Source organism: Carya illinoinensis, chromosome 12, assembly GCF_018687715.1.
Source record: "Carya illinoinensis cultivar Pawnee chromosome 12, C.illinoinensisPawnee_v1, whole genome shotgun sequence".
Classification (NCBI taxonomy): domain Eukaryota; kingdom Viridiplantae; phylum Streptophyta; class Magnoliopsida; order Fagales; family Juglandaceae; genus Carya; species Carya illinoinensis.
This window is the reverse complement of record NC_056763.1, coordinates 18,182,644-18,209,180: the sequence shown is the minus strand read 5'-3', so window position 1 is coordinate 18,209,180 and position 26,537 is coordinate 18,182,644. Positions and strand designations below refer to the sequence as shown.

Below are 26,537 nucleotides of genomic sequence, written 5' to 3'. Positions count from 1 at the left end.
CATGGGCCATCAGACCATACTGCTGGCCAACGTGACTGAAAATGACTTAAAAATGAGAAATTGATGACTTTGATATCTTTTTTATTTCTATTGTAACAGTTTTTTATATTCACACAAAAACAAAAATGACCTTACCTCAGCATACTTGAATGCCTAGATTTATGGGTATCATGGTATAACAATTAAAGATGGGTGGTACTCAATTTCTATCATCTATCTCTGTCTTGAAAGGATGGCAAATATTTGAGTGACACGAGGATCCAGTAGTAGAGAGAGCAGGGTCCAGATAATGGAAGGAATTGTATGCATGCTTATTCCACTAACTTAGTGTACCCGGAGGGACAACCTATCTAATCAATCACCAAATCTCTACCAACCAAACTTCCTTATCCTTGTGAATGATGAGGCTTTTACTGTGGATATAGACAGAGAACTGAATTTATAGTGACATTCAGATGTAGAATCCATGAAGATTTGCATAAGACAAGAAAAAAAAAGGTTATTTAAATCTTCCAAAACAGAGGTTAATTACATCTTATAAGAAAGGAGGTTGATAGAACTAATGCAGATGTAAAAGGTAGCGGTAGATTTGAATCCAGGATTAGAAAGTGATGCAAGGAAAAGGAAAGAAAAGTTGGGAAGTACAAAAACAGCTAGTAGCTGGCCTACTCCATTATAAAGCTAATAGTGTGGTGCTCTCAATGCTATATAGGAAAAGATTCACACCCCCCCCCCCCCCCCCCCCCCAAAAAACAATCATGAAGCCATGAGTGGAAGCCTGATCAACATGAACTTCATCAAACTTGCAATGCAATTGGCACGGCTTTCAAAATCTGGTAAAAAGGCTCACCTTTGATGTACTGCCTTTTACGGAAGATGATATAGGTGTCAAATCCCATGAATTCAATGTCCCTGATGACAACCAAGACCAGGAGTGTAAAACAAGTTAAAATTAGAGTTAGAATGGCCTCCCTGAATTTTCTACTATAGCATGAATTAAAGGACCTCAAGTAATATATATCCATGTTTTACCCATTTTCTACTACTTACAATCCTGCTAGTGTGTAAATATAACACTTATTATGAGACCCATTATAATTATTATAAAAATAAAAACATAAATACTTCTTTCCACATCAGTAGGGTGTTGATGTGTCAATAGACAAGCTTGTAAATGAGTTTTTTCCTCGTGTCATACAAATAATTTAATGAATAAGCCTCCTACATCAAGAACATATCCTCCTTTCCCAAAAGTTTACCATAGAGGGGCTTTGATTACCATAGATTTAGCAGTATAACTGTTATTTGTAAATCTCATAATTTGATTTTTGGATCGAGTGGAAGGGTAGTAATTAAGGTAATTGACATGAACATATCATATATGAATGCTGAATTCAGTAATGAATCGCCCCCACACAAATGAAAGATGGGAGCACTAGTGTTTATGATCAATGCTGAACAGATCGAGTAATAGAAGCACACTTCTATTGATACTTTTTATTTTTATTCAACTTGGAAAAAAAAAATTATATGCTGCTCCTTGCAGCCCTATCAAAAGCTAGTTAAATTGATCTTCCCTCTATTCCATCCCTTCCTGATCCCGTACCACTTTCAGAATGCAGATTACTTAAAGAGGGAAGTATATAAGATGACCAACCAACGGAAGCAGTGAAAATAAATAGACCTGTTATCCATTATCGTAAGTGTACATTCTCTGCCCAGCCTATAAGAGGGATACAAGGAGTAATTCTTTTTTTTTTTTTTTATATATATATAAGTAAATACAAAGCAAGAGTAGTATTAGTACTGACAATCAACCTACAACAGCATAGAAGGTTGGACGAAATAAAAGAAACACGCATCTGCAAGATAACACTTGGTTACATGATTTAGAACAGGACCTCTCGAGCACCCTTGACTACTAACCTCACAATAATCACAAATTTAGGTTTTAGCTTAAAACTTAACTACGAGGAGGGCTTTGTCCAAGAATAGATGGCCCGGGACTGGGAGTTTGTTTTGCTTCAACTTCTTTTCCTTTCAATCTGGGACTCTGTTCCCCCCTCAGTTGATTTACACGGGGGCTGTATTTTCTTGGTGATGCCTGCAGGCTATGAGTAGGCCTGATATCCAAAATAGGGGTTGAACTTGTTACCTTAGCACTCTGAGTGAGACGGATCTCACCACGGCTTCTTGTGATGATTTCATCAAGAATTTCCGCACCATCAATGTTAGGAATTCTTGCCTGAGCATCCTGGTCCTGATAGTACATAAAACATCAAAATGTGGTGATAAGCATCAGGAGATTAGCTGATAATGGCCTGTTTTAGAATGGAATGCAATTTTGAATCATCATCATGAAAGGGAATGCAAGAACGACATTTAGTCTAGATATTATGTTTCAATATGTCTACCTAAATGAACAGAATGGTTAAGACACTTACTTGAACTGACATGTTGAAAGCAATCGCAGGGGCTTCCTCATATTCTGCAGCATCCAAGTCATGCAGATGGGCAGTTTTAAATAACTTGGGGAGAAAATACTGTCGCACTGGCACAAGAAGCATGATCAACAGTGGGAAAAGGACCCCAGCTAATGGTATCCATGTTATGCCAAAACATACAAGCAAGTAAGCTGTCTGGAACAAGGTGAAGGTGGCAATTGTTTTGAAGGGCACAGTCTCGACAAAGGTTGCATGATACTCCTCCAGCACCCTAACAAAATTATGTAAATATCATTTGTTTCATCTAAAATTAAGGCTAATTATGTTCATAATGTCACACACACATGGAGCAGTGAAAAGCCATCATTTGAAATTATAAAAAATCCCATGGATACATAAGAAATTAAAACCAAAAGAAAAAATATCCATGGTTGTATACGAGACCATTCTACATATGAGAATTAGAATTATAAAGCCATTTTCTGAGGAAAAAAAGAGATAAGCATTAGAGATCATGAAGATATGAAAATATGTTGGAAGTATAATTCCCCAGTATGGAAGAACTTGATGTCCTCAAACCCATGGCGATTAACAAGAATAACTAGAAATATGAGCAGAAACTTACTTGTATCTTCGACTTGGAGCAGTGAAAAGCAACAATATCCTCTCCCAGAACTGATTTCCAGGCAAGCTTTCAATTGCCATGAAAGCAAAGTAGCCCCAAAGAACTGAAGTTGGGATCTTCCTTAGAAGAGGCATCGCAGCAATACAACTGCCAACCATTAATGCCTGAAGCAGATTACTAAGGCGTTGTTCTTTAACTTCGACAGGCAAAAGATCATCAATATCCTTATCCACATCAAAAACTGTCTCATCAACAGGGGCACCAAGATAGCCATTACTGGAGGCTAATTGAATAGTGGATTCTTTCAGCTCTTTAAGACCCTGTTTGAAGCATGGACCTAAGACAAGAAAATGTATATATATGTGTGTGTGTGTGTGTGTGTGTGTGTGTCTGTGTGTGTGTGTGTATCTTTGCATATATATAAAATCATAAGCTTACCAGAGTGGATGGAATTTGGTAGGTTAGCGGAGTCTGCATTTCATTATATGCTTCTTGCATGTTCTGGTATAATTGACCCAAATTTGAATTCTTACACATACTTTGTCGGGCTGTCACTACAAGCTTATTCCGCAAAAGCTGCTCCAGAGAAACCAAAAGGCCCATTGTATTTATTAATATATACGTCAGGAGAAAGAAGAATTCAGAAACAAAAAGAATTCAGAAAGCAACTAACATTCAAAGAGGAAGGCAAAAAACAAAAAGGCAAGGAGATGCATTCTCATTGCAGGATAAGTCAAAATTGGAAGATGGGACAAGGATTATATTAGAGTTCATAACTGTCAGACAGATATTCTCAACTGTCCAATTAGTACCAACGCAACGAGTACACATATTATCAGATGATTAGGATCATTGGAATGAATTCAAAGAATGGTTGGATTTTGGTTTGTCATTTGTGCTGGGATTGCAGAACTTTTTTCTAACGATCTGAATTCTACGCTCTGATAAACTTGCAAACAAAAATAAACGGATTCTAGAACTGTAAAATGAGACTCATTAACTTCCAGAACACAATAAGGTGGTTTACCTGATGTTTTAGAGTGGCTAAACTTTTTGTATGCATTGGAGATTGTGGGATTACACCGTTGGAAGGAGGAATGCCAATAAGCCCACATAATATTACCTGACAAAAAATAATACAAAAACTAGAATGAGAAGTTTCCTTGGATAGATTAATAAAAATTCTTTTATAGATGGGAGTATTTCGACAAAATTACAGGTGAATTTGGTATTTCTTAGAGACAGCTCACCAAGAAACCCAGAAGAAGAAGGTCATAGTGATATGAAGCGGGTTTCTTCAGATTAAACTCCTTCTGCTGGGCAAGTTGGGATGCAACACTGTGATCAAAGTAGTAAAGTACAGCAATCATAGTTGCTGGTATAAATGCTCCAACTATATATAATGGAGGAACGTTCAACATGTCCTGCACAACTTAACAACATGAGTTTGTAGCCAAGCTTCAGATATAAGGAAACAAAATTTGGGTGTCCCTGAAGCAGATGCCACAGAGGAGTCTTAGCAGCTATTTGACAAACCATAAGATTCACCTTTATAACCGTCCAATTTGAGTATGCCCCTGGAGACCATGGATTTGGACTGAAAAGACGCCTGGGGATCCCTCTTGGGACATCATTTACAGGGATGTAAGAGACACCAGTCCATACAAGCACCATTAAAGGAACTCCATAATCCGCAATAAATCCCCGTAGCCAACCTATAAATTTGAAACACCTATAACATAAGAAAACTAATAACATATATGATCCACAGCATAGATAAAGGAAAATATTTCTTTCACCTGACAGCACGAAACTAACAATTTCATTAAAAAGACAATCAAAGGGGAAAAAATAAAAAGATGATATCAAATTTACTAATTGAAGAACATTTGGAGCAGATCAAATTTAATCATTTGACCCTATGCTTGATACTTCAAAAGCAAACTCCACATACCAGTCCCATAGCGCCAGGATCTAGCTTTACGACTGCTTAGTGCAGTAAGAAGAAGGCCAAAGGACAGAACCAATGCAAACATTCCATTGCCAAATCGCCAGGATAGCTGGAATGCAGTCTGATTTGGATTCTCCCTCTGGGGTATGCCAAACTCTTCCACAAGTCCCTGTATCATAAGATCCTTGAATTGAAGGTACAGCGAAAAGAATTTTTACGAAGTACTGATAAAAAATAGAATATTAGCAAAGCAAATTAGCTTGTTAAGTCACTTGGGGAAAAGGTCTGGTATTTGAGGACTTATAACCACCATGAAAATTACTCAATACCGTAGAAGCTTTTCAACCAACTTTCAGATCTAATGTTATTTCAAGAACCTTCCAGTCCTCATTAGTCAAAATGAAATTACTATTTAAAAAATTAAAACCATAAATGATATTCACCCGTATGGCCTGCTGCATAAATAGCATTGCAATTAGCAGACCAAACAATTCACCAGCAAGGCGTGTAAATCTATTGATAATCGAGCAGGCACCCAGAATGGCCAGCAAGAAGAGCAAAAGCGCCGTCCACACACAGACCCTGAAAACCCAATTATGTATAGGGTGTCAAATATCACTAAACATCAAGCCCTTTGGATTGTTCAAGTACCCAAGTGTTTATGTGATACCATCCAGTCCAGGCTAAGAAGAGCTCCTGCCCCAAATCCTTCCGGTCCTTAACAAAGTTGAACATGAATGTATACATCAGCACAGTTGGCTCAGCCACTCCTAGAATAAGTAGGGGCTGTCCTCCAACAACTGAGTGGATAACACCACAAAGTGCTGTTGAGGCAAGAGTTTGCACAGCAGTCAAACTTCCTTCTGCAACATATAATCAAACAAACAATGTCTGAGAAAACCATTCCCAATTTATCAGCTATAATAATATGTTTGCGTATTTTATATTTGGGGAGATGGGGGGATAAGTAACTAGAATAGGAAGTTGGCAGCCAAAAAAGGAAAATCCATCACACCTGTATTTCTCTCCAGCTGCTCCCCAAAAGATATAACTGGAATTGCTGAAGCAAAAAATATGTACGTTGTTGGAGCCAGGATCCTAGTGATTGGAGATAATGATAATATATTCATAGTAAAAATATAAAAGTGGCAATATCTACAGAATTGAAAGTTATCCATGGACCAGAAACTGTGATTCCTAGCAAATTGCGGTAGTAAGTTCAATATCTTTAACAACATTATTAGTCAAATTGTTATATATGGATAAGAAATACAAGAGTCACAAACCTGATACCCGCTCGGATACCACCGGTCCAGTCTTGTTTATAGCACAAAAGTCTTCCTTTGAGGTCATTCTTGATCCCACGAAGGGGAACAAATGTTTCCTCCATGATACGTCGAATAGTTTGTGAAGAAGGGATGATAACTTATTTAGTTTTTTGTTTGAGTAACAATTAACCCGGGAAATATGTGGAATGAAAGATGCTTAATTCAGGTTTGGATTTTAAGGGACTCGAGAGGCCAACATGGTAACTAGACTTGCATGAGAAAATATATCTGTGTATGTATAGGCAAAATTATGGGCAGAGAGGCAATGATTTCTTCTTCATCGTTGGAGTTTGAGAGAAAAGGAAAAAAGAATGTCGACTCATCAAGTATAACAGACCCTTGATAATATCCATGGGCAAATAATTACAATTACAGAATTTACATCTCAAGTGACTTATAAAGAATGTGGGAGTATATTGCTACGAGGAAGAGCAAAAAAACTAGTCGGTAATGGATGCAACTACATGGATTCCTTATCTTGGTAAAGAATCAAGGATATTAACGAATGGAATTCATAGTGAATTAGGAAGTTCTAAACTTTAATAAAATTGACAGACGCTCTGCATATGGTCAGATCAGAAGGTTGACTTTGACAAAGCTCAGATCCATCACCGCCCCTTTCTTCTAACTATCAAGAAAAACATCAACAAAACAAAATGAAGCGGAATGCTAAGAATTAATTACAGGATATAACTTTACATGCTTAAATTGGTGGAAATCGCAGTCAAGCTCTAGAGTTGGGAAATTAAAAAGAGCAACAAGCACCAAACTAAGGAGAACCCATTAGTAAAAGCTGCATTTGCGATGGTTCAGAACTATTTGAAGCAAACGGGTATCAATAGAAAGATGAACATAGATTATCTATTCAGCAAGACTAGCGAGAACCCATGATTAAAACCACAAACAAGATTGATTCAGAACACTTTTAAGCAAATGGGCATCGACCAAACTGGGAAAAGAACCAATCAGAACAGCTAAACCAAAGTTACATTATTCAAAGAAGACCCTTCTTAGCAACAACGCGAACACTTGGAGAACTGGCAGATAAAAAAAGGCTCGGAGTTACAAAAGGCGAGAGACCGAGAGCACAGAAATATAAAAGAAGGCAGGAAAGGTTCTACTGACAACTCAGGCAATTAACGAGCAAAGAACGTGAAACTTATAGATCTTTCAGGCTTTCAGCAAACTTGCGAGGGATTTTCGCGTGAAAGAGATAGTGTACGATGACTAAGCATAAATAAGTCTCTCAGGCTCTCAGCAGTGGAGTAGAACAAACAAAATGACGAGAGAAAGCGGAGAGAGAGACAGAGACAGCCTACTGGCAGAGAAAAAAAACCACAAAAAACCTGCCTTTTGCTGAGAAAATAAGAAAAAAAAAATTTGACCGAAAAAAAAAAAAGATGTTTAACTTTCTTCGGATTCTGTTGAATTGTAAACTATCGGTAAATTATTCAGTGTGCTTTCAGTCTTCCCTTCTCAAAAACATGTTATAGTACAGGTACATAATTTTTAATGAAGTCATTATTTCAAAAGTATATTATTTCTCCTAATCTTTATTTTGAGGCCTCAAATGCTTGGTTACCACCATACGCTCCATTCTTCGAGGGTTGTGATTAAACAAACAGCAAAGAGCGAAAAGTTTTGAGTCTCAAGGAGCTGCCTAGAGGAAGACAAAACAGTGATGAACTGAAAAGCTCTAGCCACCAAAGCGACCGAAATTCGAAAAGACCCAAGATCAAGGAAAGTTGAAACCCCCGTCTCAGGCTTTTCTAAGCTTGTGGCTATAATTTTGAACTCTTTTTATCTTTTTTTTTTTTAAAAAAAGGTTTTGCTATCAGATGAACACACAACACCTTTTTCATTTTAATTTTTTTTTCCTTTTCGTCCATTCCATGAATTATACAAAATCCATTTTTTTAGTCACTGTGGTATATTTAAGTTTTTATCTTAAGATTACATACCCATGTGAAATTCTTCTAAATTATGAATGTTGATGTGCATTATGCTTTCTTAAAACTCTAAAATTCAATCAAGTTTCACTTTTTTAGTATTATTTTAGTTTTGTATAAAATCCATAGCATTCAATAAAAATAAAATAAAATAAGAAATTAGATTACTATTGTGAAAAATCAGGAGAATAATAAAACATTCCACCATAAAGATGAAGCTTTTGATATCGTAACTGTTGGTCAAAGAGTTATGAAATAAATAAATAAAAGCTTTCAAAACTTTGTGTGCGCTTGCGCATATTCCTTTGGTAGTTGGTACCATACATCACCATTATCATAAGATTATTTAATCACTCACATACCTAACTCTTGAATTTTATTGCAACTTTATCATCACCTTATCATCTACAGCACATCTTGAGTTTAACTTCCTAATCAGCATCTTAGTACAGTCATCATATCCCTTATCCTTGCTACTGCATTCTTACCCTTTAGGCAGGGCTAAACCAACTTCTCCCAATACCATTCAATAAAAAATTTATTTGTAAATTTGCTTATTAACACACTAAACACACTAGTCATATAGTAGTATGCTATATCAACTAGCATAAAAATATATATATATGTATCTTGATATTGAGAGTCTCTATTGTCTAGATATGGTGTAAGATTTAGTTTACACCTTTTGTTCACAAGTTGGCACATAAAGGCATGACATCAAATATTTTTACAGCAGATATTTTTAAGAAACAGTTCCATTGCTAAGCAGTCGGTCTGATTTTTCAGTAAAACAACCATCTACTTAAAAGTTGCCACCTCAGCAATCACTCTAAATTCATGCTACACTTGTACATATGGGATAGCTTTCTTTATGCTTAATTTCTCTTGAACGAACTTGATGATAAAATAGCCAGTAGACGAAAAAGCACGCTGAGCAGAACCAACAACCACTAGACCTCCACCACCAGCATCCACTACCACTAGTCCACCACCAGGTGATGTTGGAGCCGGGCTACACTTCCCTGGAGACTTGAGAGTTGCACTACCACTGCCTTCGAATATAGAGGAGCTGGAAGCGGCCGTCGATTGCTTATTCTCAAGACAACACTCTTCCAATTTTACCTCGGCCATCTCACCCTTCTACAAACATAATCATCATTAAAACCCAAAATCCTAATGAACAAAAATAGTAATCCAAAACTAGATAAATAAATAAATAAAAAAATATATAACAAAACAAATCATAATTAAAAGAGAGAATATAAGAGGTGAGAGCAGGATACATGACAACCCATTTACAAAAAGTGTATTTATTCTTAAAATTGGCTTTGATGTCATTTGTAATTATTAAGAAAAACTCAAGTAACATTCAGGCTTAAACTGTAAAATGACTACTCAAATTATAATTGGAGTTTAAAAGTCATTACAAACATGGGTACGAACAAATTATTATTCTATCCACTTTTTAACAGTGTACTTGACCTATTATCTTACACGTGGATGGACTTGCACCATGTCACAACTTACACGTGGACAAAAGCTTGTAAATATTGGAAATGCGCGCCTTCATCGTCAAATCTTAATATTACAACCCAAGCCATGCACTATATCCATCCCATTTCAATAACATCGAAAGACATGATCTGGTTCTTCTTCCTCATATCCCTTACTTTCGAAGAATAGACGTTTAAGGTTTTTGTTTGGGTGGTCCAACGACATACAACGTTATAATTGCGGTGCTCCCATCGACAAACAGATTAGTTCTCGATGCTCGTAGTCTAAGACTTTGAAATCTCGTCACTTTAGAGCATGTCTTCTATTTTAGGAGTTAAGAAATTGGGACGTCTGCAAATTTGAGGCTTTTGATATAATTGGTACCCCCACATGATCATGATTTCAATGATGTTTATTAATTAATACTGGTTTTTGCATCAATACAAAGCTTTTTAGAGTCAGTCATCGACTTGGTAAATTAATGTACATATATATAAAACATGAATTCTTCTTCTCGAACATGAAATTTTGGTGAGAGAAACTAATTAAGTCACGATCCTTTTGCTTCCAACCACCTGCAGTAGCACGCATTGTACGTCATGTTTAGTTTGCTTTGGGTTGGTATTGCTTACACGTTTTGGATGTCTTCTTTGCTTACTTGCACTAATGACTATTTTTTATATAAATTGTCGATCTCAAACATAAATCATCTACGTAGTAATGAGAGTTATTTTTCATAGAGTAGTGATACATATACTTATAGTTTTATTTACAATTTTACTTATCAGATTCATTTAGCTAGTTTTAATTTTATGATTTTCAACATATCAATAACTGACGTGTAGAGAAATAAGTTTTTTGTAAGTATTTCTCAAGTATATTTAGCATTTTTCTTTTTTATATTTGTTTCATGAATCGATTTGTGGAAATTAAAGTGATTGGGTAATTTAAATGTTGTCTTGGGGATTAATCCTCATTCAAGATAGACACATAAGGTTTCTCCTATGGCATGATTTTGAGCAATATTTAATATTGTTGTTTAAAAAATAATTCACATGATAGAATTAATAAATATATATTGTGGAGTTACTTTTTATGTCTTTTTTTCTTAATCTAGATACTAGAGTTTGGCCGGCCAATAAATCTAGAAACCCATCTTTTCTAACTTTAATGTTTAGGGCTATCAATTTTTAAAACAACCTCAACTTAACACGACCAATATGACAGGCAATAGTAATTAATAGAGTTGAACATATAACCGAGAGTTAGGATTAGTTCAAGTTCACCCATTAGTGACTTAATTAGGCAATCATGTCACATTCCGTTTAATCCTTAGGATTTATATATGATTTGACCTAAGAGTGACCCTATTAAAAAATAAGTTACCCAAATCATCCGAGTTAGTCGATCAATGATACGTTAGTGTTTGCCACATTAATTTTGGCCAAAAAATGAGTTGTAGATTATTTAAAAAAAAAAAAAAAAAAAGCCACTCATTTTAATCTTTTCATGCATGGCCTTTACCTTCTCATATATACAATAGCAAGAGGGATCCATTAATGTTTGTTAAACAAGTCAAATAAGGTTGATGTATGGGTCAAATCAGCACCCAACAATTTAGTCTTAAGATAATTAAGGTCAAAAATCAAATTAAGAGATAAAACTAAGTAGAGATAAGACAAATTGAAATATCAGACTCTTGAAATTAGAAAAGGGACTCAAGCTCTAAAAAGGAAAATGTTTCACAAGGCAAATTGAACTCAATCATTCCAAGAAAATAGATCTCTATAGAAAGAGGAGATCTTCACAAATCTGACTGACTCTAACAAACTCCATGCATAAGCTCTCCAGAGAAGCTAATCCCTATGCCCAAACTCCACCACACATTACAACTCCATAGGATCTTTCTTAAATTTTTTCATTGTATTGAAAGATACGTGAGACCATGAGAGAATATAAAATCATCCATTATAGTGGATTTCGCCTCCAAACAACTCGTGGACGTAGGCATTATACCGAATCACATAAATTCCTATGTTTCTATTTATTTATTTTTATTTGATTATTTATTATTTATTTTATAGATAAAAACGAAGAGCACCTTATCGAGGCCCAAATCACCATCGTGGGTCGAGGATAGTTCATTTTTCCATTCCAGTTTGTTGCGCAAATTTATATATTAACAGTTAATATGACCCAATTTGGATACATAAACAGTTAAATGACAAGTCAAATTGTGAAATAGGCATGTCGTGTTCATATTAAGTTGATTGATTTATTTAACAATTCGTGTAAAGTTTGTGTCAACATAGAAATGAAGTACTTACTTGAATTATTAATTAACACAACACGACGCAATTGACATTAACTTTTTAATTTATAATGACTCGATCATGATCAAATTATTGGTCATGTAAGGAATTGGTAATTTAGTACGTGCAAGAAATTCTTTAGAGGCCGAGCCATGAGGGCCACGTACGTACGCAGTTCCTTATTTTACACGAAAGAATAGAAAGAAAAGGATGAATTGATTTCTTTCTCTTTGGGGCAAAAATATGTGTTTTTATGTGCACTCATGATCCGATCCATGTGCGTACGTATTTATATATTGTATGCATGGTTACATCAACAACTAAAGTGATATGAACTTAATTTAATGGTCCAAAGTCTAGCAGATTAAGACTTTTGTTTATGAAAAAATTAGGTCGTGTCCTAATATTAATGGGTCCCCCAATTCAAATAAGTTATGAGTATAAAAGTTTGATACGGGACTCTCTTTTTCTCATGTGTAATAAAATAATGATGCATTATTATTGTCTTTTACACGAAAAAGATGTATCTTATTATAAAAGGAATATATTTATATATAATATGAATCATATAAATAATTTGATTGGATGGGGCAGCAAAAACCAGCCGCAAATATCACTTTCAATTGGTTAAGGATGATGATCTAAGATTTCTTGTTTTTTTTACTATATCTTTTGTAACGGTCATGACTATATGCATGCATCCATGCTAACCTTGCTAATTGATTTGATCTTCTTCTTCTTCCTTCATGTTGTTTGACTTTTGATTCTGTGATCAATAATTGTTGAGAAGTGAGAAACCTTTGCCACCCTTTTTCACTCATTTGCCATATATATATATATATATATATATATATATATTGCTACGCACTCATTTTAAAATAAATGAATAAATATAAAATTTACATAAAAATAATAAATTTTTAATTATAAATTTTATTTATTTTTTTAAATAAGTACACGACATTTGCACATTCTAACACAATTTATCTAACACTACTTGTTTATATAGTAATAAATTAATAATGCATTTCATCATTCTTTAATCAGTACTTATTGATACGGTCATATAAAATAATTGGAATATTTTTCTAATTTCAGTTTTCCATCAATTATCTAGTTCCACTTCACAGGATGGTGAAAGGATATTTGATAGTTAGAAAAAGAAAATGAATATTATTTTTTAGAGAAATGCTATTCATCATTTTATTTTTCATCATTTCCTCATTATTCCATGATGTGGTATTAGATGATAGGTTTATAAGTTAAATATAATAAATAATCTCTAATCATTTAACGACACATCATAAGATGATAGAAAAATAGATGATGAATAGTTTTTTTTTTATTTTTTATATTATTAATTGAAATTTTTTATTCATTACTTTTTCACAATCATATTTTTTTATCATCTCTGATTAGGTATTAAATTATTAGAATTATTTGCTAATTTTTAATTATTTACCAATAGTTTTATGTCATATAAGAAAATAATGATTGTTAAGACAATGATAAATTATATTTTTTAAATTATAAAGAAAAAGAAGACTTTCTCCATAATTTTTCTTTAATTCTATCTCCATGGCAGAAAGTCCTTTTGCTCGTCGGTTGCACCAAATATTTGGCAGTTTTCTTACATTAATTTTGCAGGCATTTTAGTTGGATCGTTTTGCACGTTAAAGTACTGTATGTGACAAATTGTGCATGACATGATGGGACAGTGCTTCGAAGTAATTATCGGGCATTAACATACATAGGGTCCTGATACAATCACATACTACAGTCATAGACAAGGGACAGTGTTACTCCCACAGGGGGTCATAGAGGGAGTCCACGAAACATTCACCGAAAATGTAAAATATTTTTATCTTTTTATTTCTATTTTTTGTAAATATTTTTTAAAACTTAATAAAAAAAATTTTTTAAATAAATAAAAATTATAAATTCATTAAAAACTATTTAGTTAATTATTAAGTAAAAGAAAATAAAAAAATAAAAATAAAGAATCGATGAGCACCATTTGTATACATAACATTTCTCTATAGACAAAAGTCATCGAAAGTGGCCACCAAATAGGGGTTTTTTTTCCATACATTTTTTTTATATCTTTAAATTTTAAAAAAAAAAATTCATGACATTATTTAAAAATACATTTTTAATCACTAAATAAAAAATAATTGGTGACCATTATCAGTGGTTTTGTAGGTGGGATAATTAAGCATTACCCAACCTACATATACATACATCATACATGTATGTATGTATGAATTACGAATTCTTTTGAAAATCATTTAAACAAATATATTTTAAATTATACTATTTTTGTAGATTTTTTTTCTTAATGTCAGGAAACATTTTCAAGACAGGACCCTTCAGCTCCAGTATCCTTACAGAGTAAATTTCGGTCCCGTCTACCATGCTTAAGAAGTTTTCCTATAAAAAACTTGTTACATAGTTGACTTTTCACTAGAAGGTGTGTCCCAAAAAATTATTTACACTCATAAGATGTTAAACGTTAGACCATGAAAAGAGTGATATTTTTGTAAAAAAAAAAAAAAAATACTTTTATAAATTATTTTATAAAAATATCATTAATATAAAATTTTATTGTATAAATGGTTGTTAAATTAATTGTGTACTTATAATTCTATATATATATATATAAGAAAACACTGTCGATAGCCTTTTATCTAGATTTTAGATCTCGAATAATAATAAATATTGTAAGATCACTTACTTCATGTACCTATTTTCCTTTTGCTTGGAAATTGAATTCCAAATAAAAATTAGAGGGTTGTGATGCCTATATTTATTATTAATTATTATTTCAAAAATATTCTTTCTATCGATAAGCATGTTAATAGGCGGGTGTCCTTAAGGTTCAAAATCTTGATCAGGCACTAAAGCATGTGCATGAGGAGGAGAAGTTCCTCACTACAATAAAATTATTCAGTTATGACTAATTATTTTTATAAAAATGATTATTTTATATAAAAATGAGTCTATTTTAATTGTAAATAGTCATTTTTATCACATATAATTCATTACAAGTGATTATTTTTCTTATCGTGCCTCTTCGACGCCTTTATTAGCATTTAAATTTTAGAAAAAAAATATAAAATATAAAGAAAAATGTTAAGAGTTTTACAAAATAATTTTAAAACTATAAATTTATAAACTGACGTTATCAAGCATGATGGATCGCATTATGCTATATCGGGTTATAAATTTACTTATATTTTTATAACATCTCGTTATGAAATTATGGGGAAGATATTATTTTTTATAGGTACTAGAGATATGGTTTTTGGAAAAGATTGCATTGTGAAGGAGGTTAGGTCAATGGTTTGTTTTCTATATTTTTTGCATGGAGCCCATATGGTTTGTCGAAAAGCTACATTAATGATCCTTACTTACTAGATATATTAATTATATATAAAAATACTCTTTTAGTTAAGTCGTGACTAGTGAAATATAATAAAACATAAATAGAACAGGTTTACGTTGCTCTCATTGTTTAGGACATCATCATATCTTAAATATTTAATTAGTATTGATGACTCATTCAACAACAAGACGTATATTGAATTTTTGGGACCACAATTTTTGTCTCGAAAAACAATTTCACTTGTATTGCGCATTAAAAAGCTAGCAGAAGATTGGAAGATACAAACATTCATAATGCTAAAACCACACCTGGCGATCCTGACAGTGCAAATTTTTTTTAGTTAGTAATTAAGAAAATATTTTTAAATAATATTGTAAATTTTTTAATATATATATTTAAAAGCATTAAAAATATATGAAAAAAAAATTACACTATCAGAATCTCTATATGTGACTGTAGAACTACTCTACAAAATTATATATAAACATACGAACTGCGACGTTTAATATATGCGCTTTTAATTAGGAAATTGATTTGTACGTACAATTCTATGGTTTACAAAATTTCTATACTCATTTTCAAGAAAATGGATAAATCTATGGTCTATGTGAAAAATTTTAATTTTTAATCATCGATTTCACTATTTTTTAAAAAGAGTATACAGACTTACAGACTTTAAAACTGTATATAGCAATACTGATCATTAATTAATTGTGTATTTTGTGGTTACCCATATCAATGGCTCTTAGAAGTAAAATAAATAAAGATATCTTTTCTCTTTCTGATATTCAATAATTCAAACCTTAGTTGTTTCTATATTATTTAATCTTCTTTGGAACTCTTAGATTTTTTTTATCCGTCAGTTTCTTCTTATAGGCTAGGTTACATATTGATTTTACTATTTGGGGTCAACTAATTTGAGTATGAAGATTGCATTTCAGGATAAAGGAACAAAACAATGTACATCATCATGTCGTTTATATATATATATATATATAAGATGGGCGTGATGCAAGCATGATTGTTGTTATAGTAGACAAATTACTTAATAAAATATAACAATAATAAGCTTAATAATAATAATAATAATAAAGGTGACATGTGTAGGCATATGTCGTACGTCTAAGGACTTTGTTACATACAGTCGCCACATACAGTCGGCGTGCAGTCGTCTGTACGGAATGAATAAAAAAAAATTATAAAAAAAATTTTTTATATTCAAGGGGACCTACATGAATTATAAAAAGTTATAAAAATATATTTTTTTTCATGTAGATCCCGTATTAATTTTTTTTTCAGCCGACTGCATACCGACTGCATCTGCCGACTGCAAAAAGTATTTCTCTACGTCTAATTAATTCTTAATTACTTACTATTATTATTGTTGCTGTTTCCTTGTTTTCCGTACCGTCAATTTCTCGTAGGATTCTATCGATGATTTTACTATTAGATGGTACTGGTCAACACCCTTGAGAGGATAAATTAGTCCCTCTCTGTCTCGCACGCGCATGTCTCACGCAGAGATGCGCACGTATGAATTGAAACATATTTGAGTAATTTTAAAATACGTAAATCTCATATAATTTTATTGAAAAAAGGTAAAGTACGTTCAAAATTTACATGAAAATATCTTTTTTATTTATTTATTATTATTATCATAAACCTTACTTATTTTTAAATAAATTATATAAGACTTACGTACCTTAAAACTATAACTGATGTTATATAATATCTTTTATATGCATGTTTTCAAATTCTCAATTATATGATTATGAAGTTGATCGATCACGATAAGGTAGAGGTGGAAGTGTTATATTAAATATAAAAATTTATGGATTATTATTTATTTTTAAAGAACTATTATCTTGAAGAGATGCATTAGTTTAATAATAAGAGTGTGTTGTTTCAAATGAGAAGTTATAGGTTCAAACTACCATACTCCATTTTGATTATTTAATTTTAACAAAGAATAGCCTAAAGGGGGCGTGCGCCAAGGCTGAAGAGGCACCACGCATGGGCCGAACCACGTGTGAAGACCTATTTGGATGGCCGGTGCAATACTTCAAAATTAATTCAATTGAAAAATTGAATAGGTGTGTTTCAAACATCTAACCTCCCTTGAGCAAGGGAGGTGTCCAACCAGTTAACCAAGCATATCATTTGGTTTTTAAGTGAAATATTATCACCTTTAAACTAATAAATGTCAGTTAAAAAGTCACAAGTTAAGAATTTTGATCTTTTATATGGTGCCACTTCATTTTTTATAAATAGAGGTTGAGACCCACGAATTTTATTTATTTTATTCTCTCATTTTTTAGTCATTTACACAATTTTATAGAGAAATTTTCAAGAAAAAATTTTAGAATTGCTATCTGCAGTTGGTGATTTTATTGTATTTTAAAAATGAATTACTTGTAACTTGATAGCAAATTCTTTCAAATAAGAGCAATTATCTCCTAAAAAATAATGCTCTACACGTCTTAAAGTTATATTTATTTTTTTATATTATTATATCTGCACAATTTCCTTCAATAAGAAGATGATTGCAATATGGCCCCATCAATAATACAAACGGGACGTCAATGATGAATTATGATGCAGGTCATGAGTTGCTAGCAATATATCATGATGTTATTGTATACTCTTGATATCTACACATCATTTTCCACCGTACGCACGTGTTGATCAGTACTCTCACACATGTCATTTCAGGCATCATGCAATCAAAGTTCTAGTCCTACCTGTAGAAATTAATATGCATGCCAACCCAAATATTCCATGTGAAGAGAAAAATATATACCAATTGGCTGCATGCATTCTCTACCATATATCAGAAGAGTTTAATTTGAAAAGTGCGTACGTATTACTTCCACTATAAACAAATCTCACAAAAATAAACTCATAAACTAATGTTACTTATTGTGATTGTTAGATTATAAAACTATTTTTATTAGAAAATAGTAAAATTCTTTGTTCGAACTTGAAAAGTTCTCGAGAAAATGATTCCTGCATTTTTTTCATATCAAATTCTATTAAGACGAATATTTTGTCTTTAAAAGTACCATTCGAACAATAAAATGACGATTCGAACGAAATTTACCATTCGAACAATAAAATGACGATTTGAACGAAATTTTCAATCATAATGCTTTTTTAGACGAAATTTAAATTTTGTCTCAAAAGATCACTTTTAGAAACGAAAATAAATTCATTCTTAAAAGTTAAATTTGTTGTAGTGTACGTGTCAGGATATAGGTAGCATGAAAATCCCATGTATATTCCTATGTATGTGTACATGTAGGACAAGATCATGATGATCAAGATAAAGAAGAATATCATTTAGATATATATGTGATGATCTATATATGGGGGTACTGCTTTATATGTTTCGCATTTTCATGGCCAACTGCATGCAGATTTCATTTCACTTGTCTTAGACGTTATTATTAATTATCAGATTCACTATCCCTTCATGCATGCGCGCGAATCCAACTTCCACTAAAAGAGATTTAAGTATGGCCGTATGTTTTTAATTAATTTTCTTTACGCTGAGGCAAACAGGCCACTAGCTAGGACAATATAATATATATGTATAGAGTCCTTCTATATGCAAGTATACCGCGGACGAAAATGCGGACCATTGATGACGTGGCAAGTAAAAAAAAAAAAAACAAACAAAACAGTAAAAAGAGGGAAAACATGAAAGGTGCTTCGGATGAGTCCGCTGTAGCCTCTGCAAGTTCTTCTCTCCCGGACAGACCACACCTTGTATGAAAGTTCTATGGTTTTCCCTCCTATCCGCTGTAACAGTAAGAGTTCTTCTCTCCCGTTTGTCTGCTGTAGCCAATGCGAGCACCTCTGCGAGCACGTCCTCCACATTTTCGTCGTGGCCGTCGATCTTTCCGATGAGTCCACCTACGCTGCCCGTTGGGCCGTCCACCACTACATCCGCCCCGGTGACGCTGTCATCCTCCTCTATGTAAGCCATACCTCAGTCCTCTTCAGTGCCGACTGGGGCTCTATCAACCTCTCCATACTCGTTCATTTCTCAACAAAAATTAACTCCTTTAATACTCATGGCCACGGCTAACTAACCACCAAACCAACCCAATATGCAGCCACCTCCACCGTTAGCTCCACACCTTGAGCCTCCTCCATGCTGCCACCACCCTGCACCGTGAAGCCCCTGTTTCTCTCTAGTCTCTATGCCAAAACAGAGCACTGCCAAAGGTCCTATCCTCCACACCAAAACTCCTCCCTGTTTCTCTCTTCCAAAACAGAGTAATCCCAACTCCTCCCTACAACCACCACCAACGCTAAACAGAAACCACAGTTTCTTTCCTAACAGCAGAAGCCAATCTGTCACCGTCAAACCAGCTCGTGCCGCCATCGACAACACCGTAGCCCAGTCCCACCTCACAATCCCTCGAAGCATCCCTCCGTGGCAGCAACTGGAACCGCGTTACTCCTCGTTCGAAGTCCACCACCACGCACAAAGGAAGCCGACCAGAAATCACCGCGATCTCCTCTAGCTCGAAGTTTCTCCATCTCGCGCAAGAGAGGGGTGACTTTCGAAAAAGTGTGAAATGAAGAAAGGGGGAAAAAAAGTGTTGAAACCATTTAGAAAACGAAGAGGAAAGAATTCCCGCTCTGTACAAAACACGGCGTTTTCATTTACAATGAAAAGGAAACAGACCAAGGGAAATATCCAACCAAAACGTCTCGTTTTATTAATCCACATCAACTGTTGGTGCGCAAATCGGTCAGCGCTATGCCTGCAATAAGAGTTTTCCATATGTATATACACTAGGGAAAGGCCTTGGGTGTTAGTTTTAGGTGCACTTGACATAATGATTTAAATAAATAAAAAATAAAAAAAGTCAGTAACTTATTTGTCTGAAAAAAAATACAAGGTTAAAGAAAAACAAAAAATCAAAATAAAAAAATCTGAACTTTAGTAAAGTAAGAGCATTGGTCTGTATTCATATTGAATTATTTATTTACTTTCTATAAAATAATAAAATATTATTAATTTAATAATTTTTTTAATTTTTATTTGTATCACATTTTATAGTTCTACTAATTAAAATATTAATAATAATTATATTTTAATTAAATTAGTAATTAATATTAGATATTGAGTGTTTTAAGTATTTTATTATTTAAATTTATTTAAAGTTGAATTTTACAATGAGAATGCTTTAAACCGTTTCTGTTTTAAAGAGTAAAGTCATTTTAATAAAAAAAAAATTTGAAACAAAAGGAAAGGAAAATGAATATACTGTTAGAACAAAGAGGATATAAAAAAGAGATGTCAATTTATGTGCACTGTAGAGCTATTAAGGACCTTTTGGTGAAACAAGATCTTTCATTAAATTCCACAAAGAAGATATACGTCAAATGATCAAAAGTGTTAAGAGCCTTTTGGTAAAACAAGACTTAACGACTTAACGGAAAAATAAAAAAAGTTAATAGAAAAATAATAAAAATTACTATTTATAATTAAATAGTCATTTATTATAATAAAATAGATATACGTAAGTATACACACCGCATACACAACCATACAAGAAGAAAAGAGTGTCATGATCAATAAGTGAGGGCATGCATTTGCTTCGGCTCCCCAATCTTGCCATTAGATGAAGAAACTAATGCATACCAACAAAAAAAAAAAAAAAAAAATTCTATTAAAAAGTTGTTTCTAATTTGGTAAACATACATTTAATGCGCTTTTAAAATTAGTTACGGTGAAACTAATTTTTTATGTTATTGTTTTCTTTCTTTACAAAGTGGCCCTATCTCTCTAAACTCTCTCCCCTTTCTCTAAATTATCCCCAAAACTCTAGAGCGCACGACAGAGGTGAGAGCTTCAGCTCACCCCCCCTCTTTTCTTCCCTCTCCCTTTCTCTTTTATTTTGATGCATTTCTTTTTTTTATTTTATTTCGTGTTTTTAGGCAAATTAGAGAGGAGTGCCAATCGGGTCTTTCTAGCCGCCGACCGCCAACACACGCCCCATCAGGATGTTAATCAGCCGGCATCTTCAAGACCACTGAATGCGGCTCCAAACAAAGTGGAGCATAGCCCCCACGCGCAAGACGAAATCTCAGATCTCACCAGAGCATGGCTGTCACGCGCCATTGGGGAGCCACCTACTGACTCAAAACTTGGCTTTTCTGGGACCTCAGACTTCGGGACATCATAGACCGACTGTCGGCTCTCCTCCAAGAGTAGTTTTGCTTTGCATGTACCACTGCCTTTGTTGTGTTTTATCTAGATTTTAGATCTCGAATAATAATAAATATTGTAAGATCACTTACTTCATGTACCTATTTTCCTTTTACTTGGAAATTGAATTCCAAATAAAAATTAGAGAGTCGTGATGCCTATATTTATTATTAATTATTATTAAAAAAAAATATAGAACTATTGTCCTTATTATTCTTTCTATCGATAAGCATGTTAATGGGCGGGTGTCCTTAAGGTTCAAAATCTTGATCACCCACTTAAGCATGTGCATGAGGAGGAGAGGTTTTTCACTACAAGAAAATTGTTCAGTTGTGATTAGTTATTTTTTATAAAAATAACTATTTTATATAAAAACGAGTCTATTTTGATCGTAAATAATTGTTTTTATTGCATATTATTCATTATGAATGATCATTTTTCTTATCGTGCCTCTTCGACGCCTTTATTAGCATTTAAATTTTAGAAAAGAAAATATAAAATATAAAGAAAAATGTTAAGAGTTTTACAAAATAATTTTAAAAATATAAATTTATAAATTGACGTTATCAAGCATGATGGATCGCATTATGCTATATCGGGGTATAAATTTAATTATATTTTTATAACATCTCGTTATGAAATTATGGGGAATATATTATTTTTTTATAGGTACTAGAGATATGGTTTTTTGGAAAAGATTGCATTGTGAAGGAGGTTAGGTCAATGGTTTGTTTTCTATATTTTTTGCATGGAGCCCATATGGTTTGTCATAAAGCTACATTAATGATCCTTACTTAGTAGATATATTAATTATATATAAAAATACTCTTTTAGTTAAGTCGTGACTAGTGAAATATAATAAAACATATATAGAACAGGTTTACGTTGCTCTCATAGTTTAGGACATCATCACATCTTAAATATTTAATTAGTATTGATGACCCATTCAACAACAACACGTACATTGAATTTTTGGGACCACAATTTTTGTCTCGAAAAACCATTTCACTTGTATTGTGGATTAAAAAGCTAGCAGAGGATTGGAAGATACAAAGATTCATAATGCTAAAGCCACACCTGGCGATCCCGACAGTGAAAATATCTTTTAGTTAATAATTAAGAAAGTGTTTTTAAATGATACTGATCATTAATTAATTGTGTATTTTGTGGTTACCCATATCAATGGCTCTTAGAAGTAAAATAAATAAAGATATCTTTTCTCTTTCTGATATTCAATAATTCAAACCTTAGTTGTTTCTATATTATTTAATTTTCTTTTGAACTCTTAGATTTTTTTTATCCGTCAGTTTCTTCTTATAGGCTAGGTTACATATTGATTTTACTATTTGGGGTCAACTAACTTGAGTATGAAGATTGCATTTCAGGATAAAGGAACAAAACAATGTACATCATCATGCATGTCTTTTATATATATATATATATATATATATATAAGATGGGCGTGATGCAAGCGTGATTGTTGTTGTAGTAGACAAATTACTTAATAAAATATAACAATAATAAGCTTAATAATAATAATAATAAAGGTGACATGTGTAGGCATATGTCGTACGTCTAATTAATTCTTAATTACTTACTATTATTATTGTTGCTGTTTCCTTGTTTTCCGTACCGTCAATTTCTCGTAGGATTCTATCGATGATTTTACTATTAGATTGTACTGGTCAACACCCTTCAGAGGATAAATTAATCCCCCCCCTCTCCCTCTCTCTCTCCCTCTCTCTCATGCGCGTGCATATGCACATACATACATATATGGATCGAAATATATTTGAATAATTTTACAATGTATAAATCTCATGCAGTTTTATTAAAAAAAATGTAAAGTATATTTGAAATCCACATGAAAATAGCTTCTTTTTTTTATTTTTTATTATTATAGACCTTTTTTTTTTTCAAATGAACTGTACGAGACTTACGCAACTTAAAACTGTAACCGATGTTATATAACATCTTTTTTTTATAAGTAATAAGAAGATTTTATTCATACGAATGAAATAGACATAGCCCGTGTACAACACCTAATTACATTCTAGCTAAGGAAAGAAAGTCATTGACATTGTTTCTATCAAGTACAATGGCTGAAAACCACAACATTAAAGTGCGCATAAAAAAATTATGAAACTCCTCCATTGTGCGTTCCCTATTTTCAAAGCATTTCTCATTCCTCTCTGACCATGTGCACCACATGATACACAACGGAATCATTTTCCATACGACCGCCACTTGGGGATAGCCTTGAAGCTCCTTCCAATAAGCCAATAAGTCCACCACCCACGGAGGCATTACCCAAGCAATGTTCATTCTTCTAAAAATCTCATTCCATAACCCCCTCATGACCTCACAATGCAATAGTAAGTGATCTACATACTCTCCCTGTTTCTTACACAAATAATACCAATCCATCACTATGAGTCCCCTCTTTCTCAGATTGTCCGTAGTCAAGATCTTCCCAAGGGCGGCAGTCCATATGAAGAAAGCTACCTTAGTAGGCATCCGTGATCTCCAAATCCTCTTCCATGGAAATGATCCATGACCTTGGGTTGTTAGAATCTTGTAGTATGTCTTGATTGTACATTTTTTACTACCATTAGCCCTCCATTGTAACCTATCCACTTGAGCCGTATTATTTCCCAAGGAATAGAGCAACCTAAAGAAATTAGACATAGCCTGCAGTTTCCAATCATGGATATTTTTATTAAAAAAAATATTCCACTGATAAGATCCATGGGAGAATACTCGCATATCTGAAATAGAAACCTCTCTATTAGCTGCAATACTATAGAATGCTGGAAATGCCCTGTGTAAAGCTCACTCTCCACACAAAACATCAAGCCAAAACCTGATTCTGGAACCATCTCCCACCACGAATCGTATGTGACTTTCGCCAACCCCTCCTAATGAATTTCCATAAGCCCACACCATGTCTTCCCCTTACTTCATTGGAGCACCAGCCTCCCTACACACTCCCATGTCTAGAATCGTTAATCTCCTTCCATAGTGTGTCCCCTCTAAGTAGTATCTCCATAACCATTTACCCAATAAGGCTTTATTGAACTTTTGCAAATTGCATATTCCCAAGCCTTCATTTGGAACTGGAGAGCAAACCTTGTTCCAATTAACTAGATGGAATTTTGTTTCCTCCCCCATTCCCCCTATAGGAAAGCAAGGAATAAACTCTCAATTCTAGTTGACACCCCTACAGGTAACGGAAAAAGTGAAAGAAAGTGGGGAGATTGGTTAAAGAACTCTTAATTAAAATGAGTCGCCCCCTTTTTGATAGATACATTCGTTTCCACCTAGCAAACTTCCTCTCTACTTTCTCCACCACCCCATCCCATATGGCTCGAGCCTTAAAATTGGCCTCCAGCGGGAGACCCAAATATTTCATAGGCAAGGAATACACCTTGCAATCCAACAACCGCGCCAAATTGTTAGTATAAGGCACCGCACCCACCGCAACCAGCTCGGATTTGCTGAGATTAACTTTACATCCCGACACTGCTTCAAAACAATGCAAGAGAGCTCACAGAGATTGAATCTGACCAGGATCCGCATCATAAAATAAGAGAGTATCATCTGTAAATAGGAGATGAGAGAATGAAGTAGGCCCATTTGTGCCATTACCCACTGAAAAACCGAATAAAAAACCTCCGCCAATAGCAGCCTTCACCAACCTACCAAGTACCTCCATAACAATGACAAATAAGAAATGAGACAAGGGATCCCCCTGTCTCAAACCACAAGAGATGTTAAAGAACCCAACATGAGTTCCATTAACTAACACTGAAAAACGAACGATAGATATACAATACCGAATCCATGAAATCCACTTGTCACCAAAATCACACCTACCGAGCAAGTAGAAAAGGGAGTCCCAGTTCACATAATCATAAGCCTTTTCCATGTCAAGCTTGCAAAGAATACCTGGGACTCCTTCTCACAACCAATGATCCAGGCACTCATTGGCTATAAGCACCAAATCCAGGATCTGTCTCCCCCTAATTAAGGCATTTTGAGGCTTAGAAATAATATGTTCCATCACCAAGCATAGCCTATTTTCCAGGACTTTGGAGATAATTTTGTAGACTCCACTCACAAGACTTATAGGGCGAAAATCTTCAACTACCTTAGCCCCATGTTTTTCGGGAATAAGTGTAACGAACGTCGCATTGAAGCTTTTCTCAAATTTATGGAAAGAGTGGAATTCTGCAAAAACTTGCTTAATGTCACATTTCACTACATCCTAACAATCCTAAAAAAAAAACCCATCAAGAATCCATCTGGGCCCGGTGCCTTGTCCTTTGTCATGCTACGAATAAGCTTAACCACTTTATCTTCCTCAAACGCCCTTTCCAAACCATTTGCACTTTGTGAATTAATAGACTTGAAAGGCAAGCCATCAAGTTTTGGCCTCAAGCCTACCGGTTCGGAGAGGAGGTTCTCAAAGTACTGTACAATATGGTTTTCCAAATCATCAGTGGATGAAAGCACTTGAGTACCTGAGTAGACTGACTCAATCGTGTTGTTGCGTTGATGTGAATTCGCCACTTTATGGAAGAATTTCGTACATTTATCATCCTCTTTTAGCCAAAGGGTCATGGATTTTTGTCGCCACGAAATCTCTTACATCAAAAGCACCCTCTCCAGATCAGTTATAACTGCCATTTTTCTAGCAAGGGCCTCCTCTGAAAGGTCTCCCGTCAATTCCTTATTCTCAAGATCTCGTAGTTCCTCCATAAGAGTATTCTTTTGATTGTCAATGCTACCAAACACTTCCAAATTCCACTTCTTTAAATCCT

The 26,537-nt window shown here is 33.9% G+C and overlaps 2 protein-coding genes across 3 annotated transcripts; both read right to left on the bottom strand.

Moving 5' to 3' along the window:
• Positions 1-1,739: 1,739 nt before the first annotated feature.
• Positions 1,740-7,659, bottom strand: LOC122289853 (probable boron transporter 2). Of its 2 annotated transcripts, none has more exons than XM_043097201.1 (12): positions 6,307-7,659; positions 6,036-6,080; positions 5,691-5,883; positions 5,464-5,602; positions 5,024-5,189; positions 4,618-4,784; positions 4,320-4,493; positions 4,097-4,192; positions 3,508-3,645; positions 3,070-3,389; positions 2,445-2,715; positions 1,740-2,260 (listed from the first exon to the last, which is right to left on the bottom strand). In XM_043097201.1, the coding sequence occupies exons 1-12, from the start codon at positions 6,371-6,373 to the stop codon at positions 1,964-1,966; spliced, it is 2,073 nt and encodes a 690-aa protein (XP_042953135.1). In that variant the 5' UTR covers positions 6,374-7,659; the 3' UTR covers positions 1,740-1,963. The 2 variants fall into 2 exon arrangements, with proteins under 2 accessions (XP_042953135.1, XP_042953134.1); XM_043097200.1 differs by having other exon boundaries at positions 6,036-6,118; positions 6,307-7,658.
• Positions 7,660-25,261: 17,602 nt separating this feature from the next.
• Positions 25,262-26,337, bottom strand: LOC122289304. The gene is made up of 2 exons (XM_043096291.1): positions 26,004-26,337; positions 25,262-25,671 (listed from the first exon to the last, which is right to left on the bottom strand). Exons 1-2 carry the CDS (start codon positions 26,335-26,337, stop codon positions 25,262-25,264), a joined length of 744 nt encoding a protein of 247 aa, XP_042952225.1.
• Between the last annotated feature and the right edge of the window lie 200 nt (positions 26,338-26,537).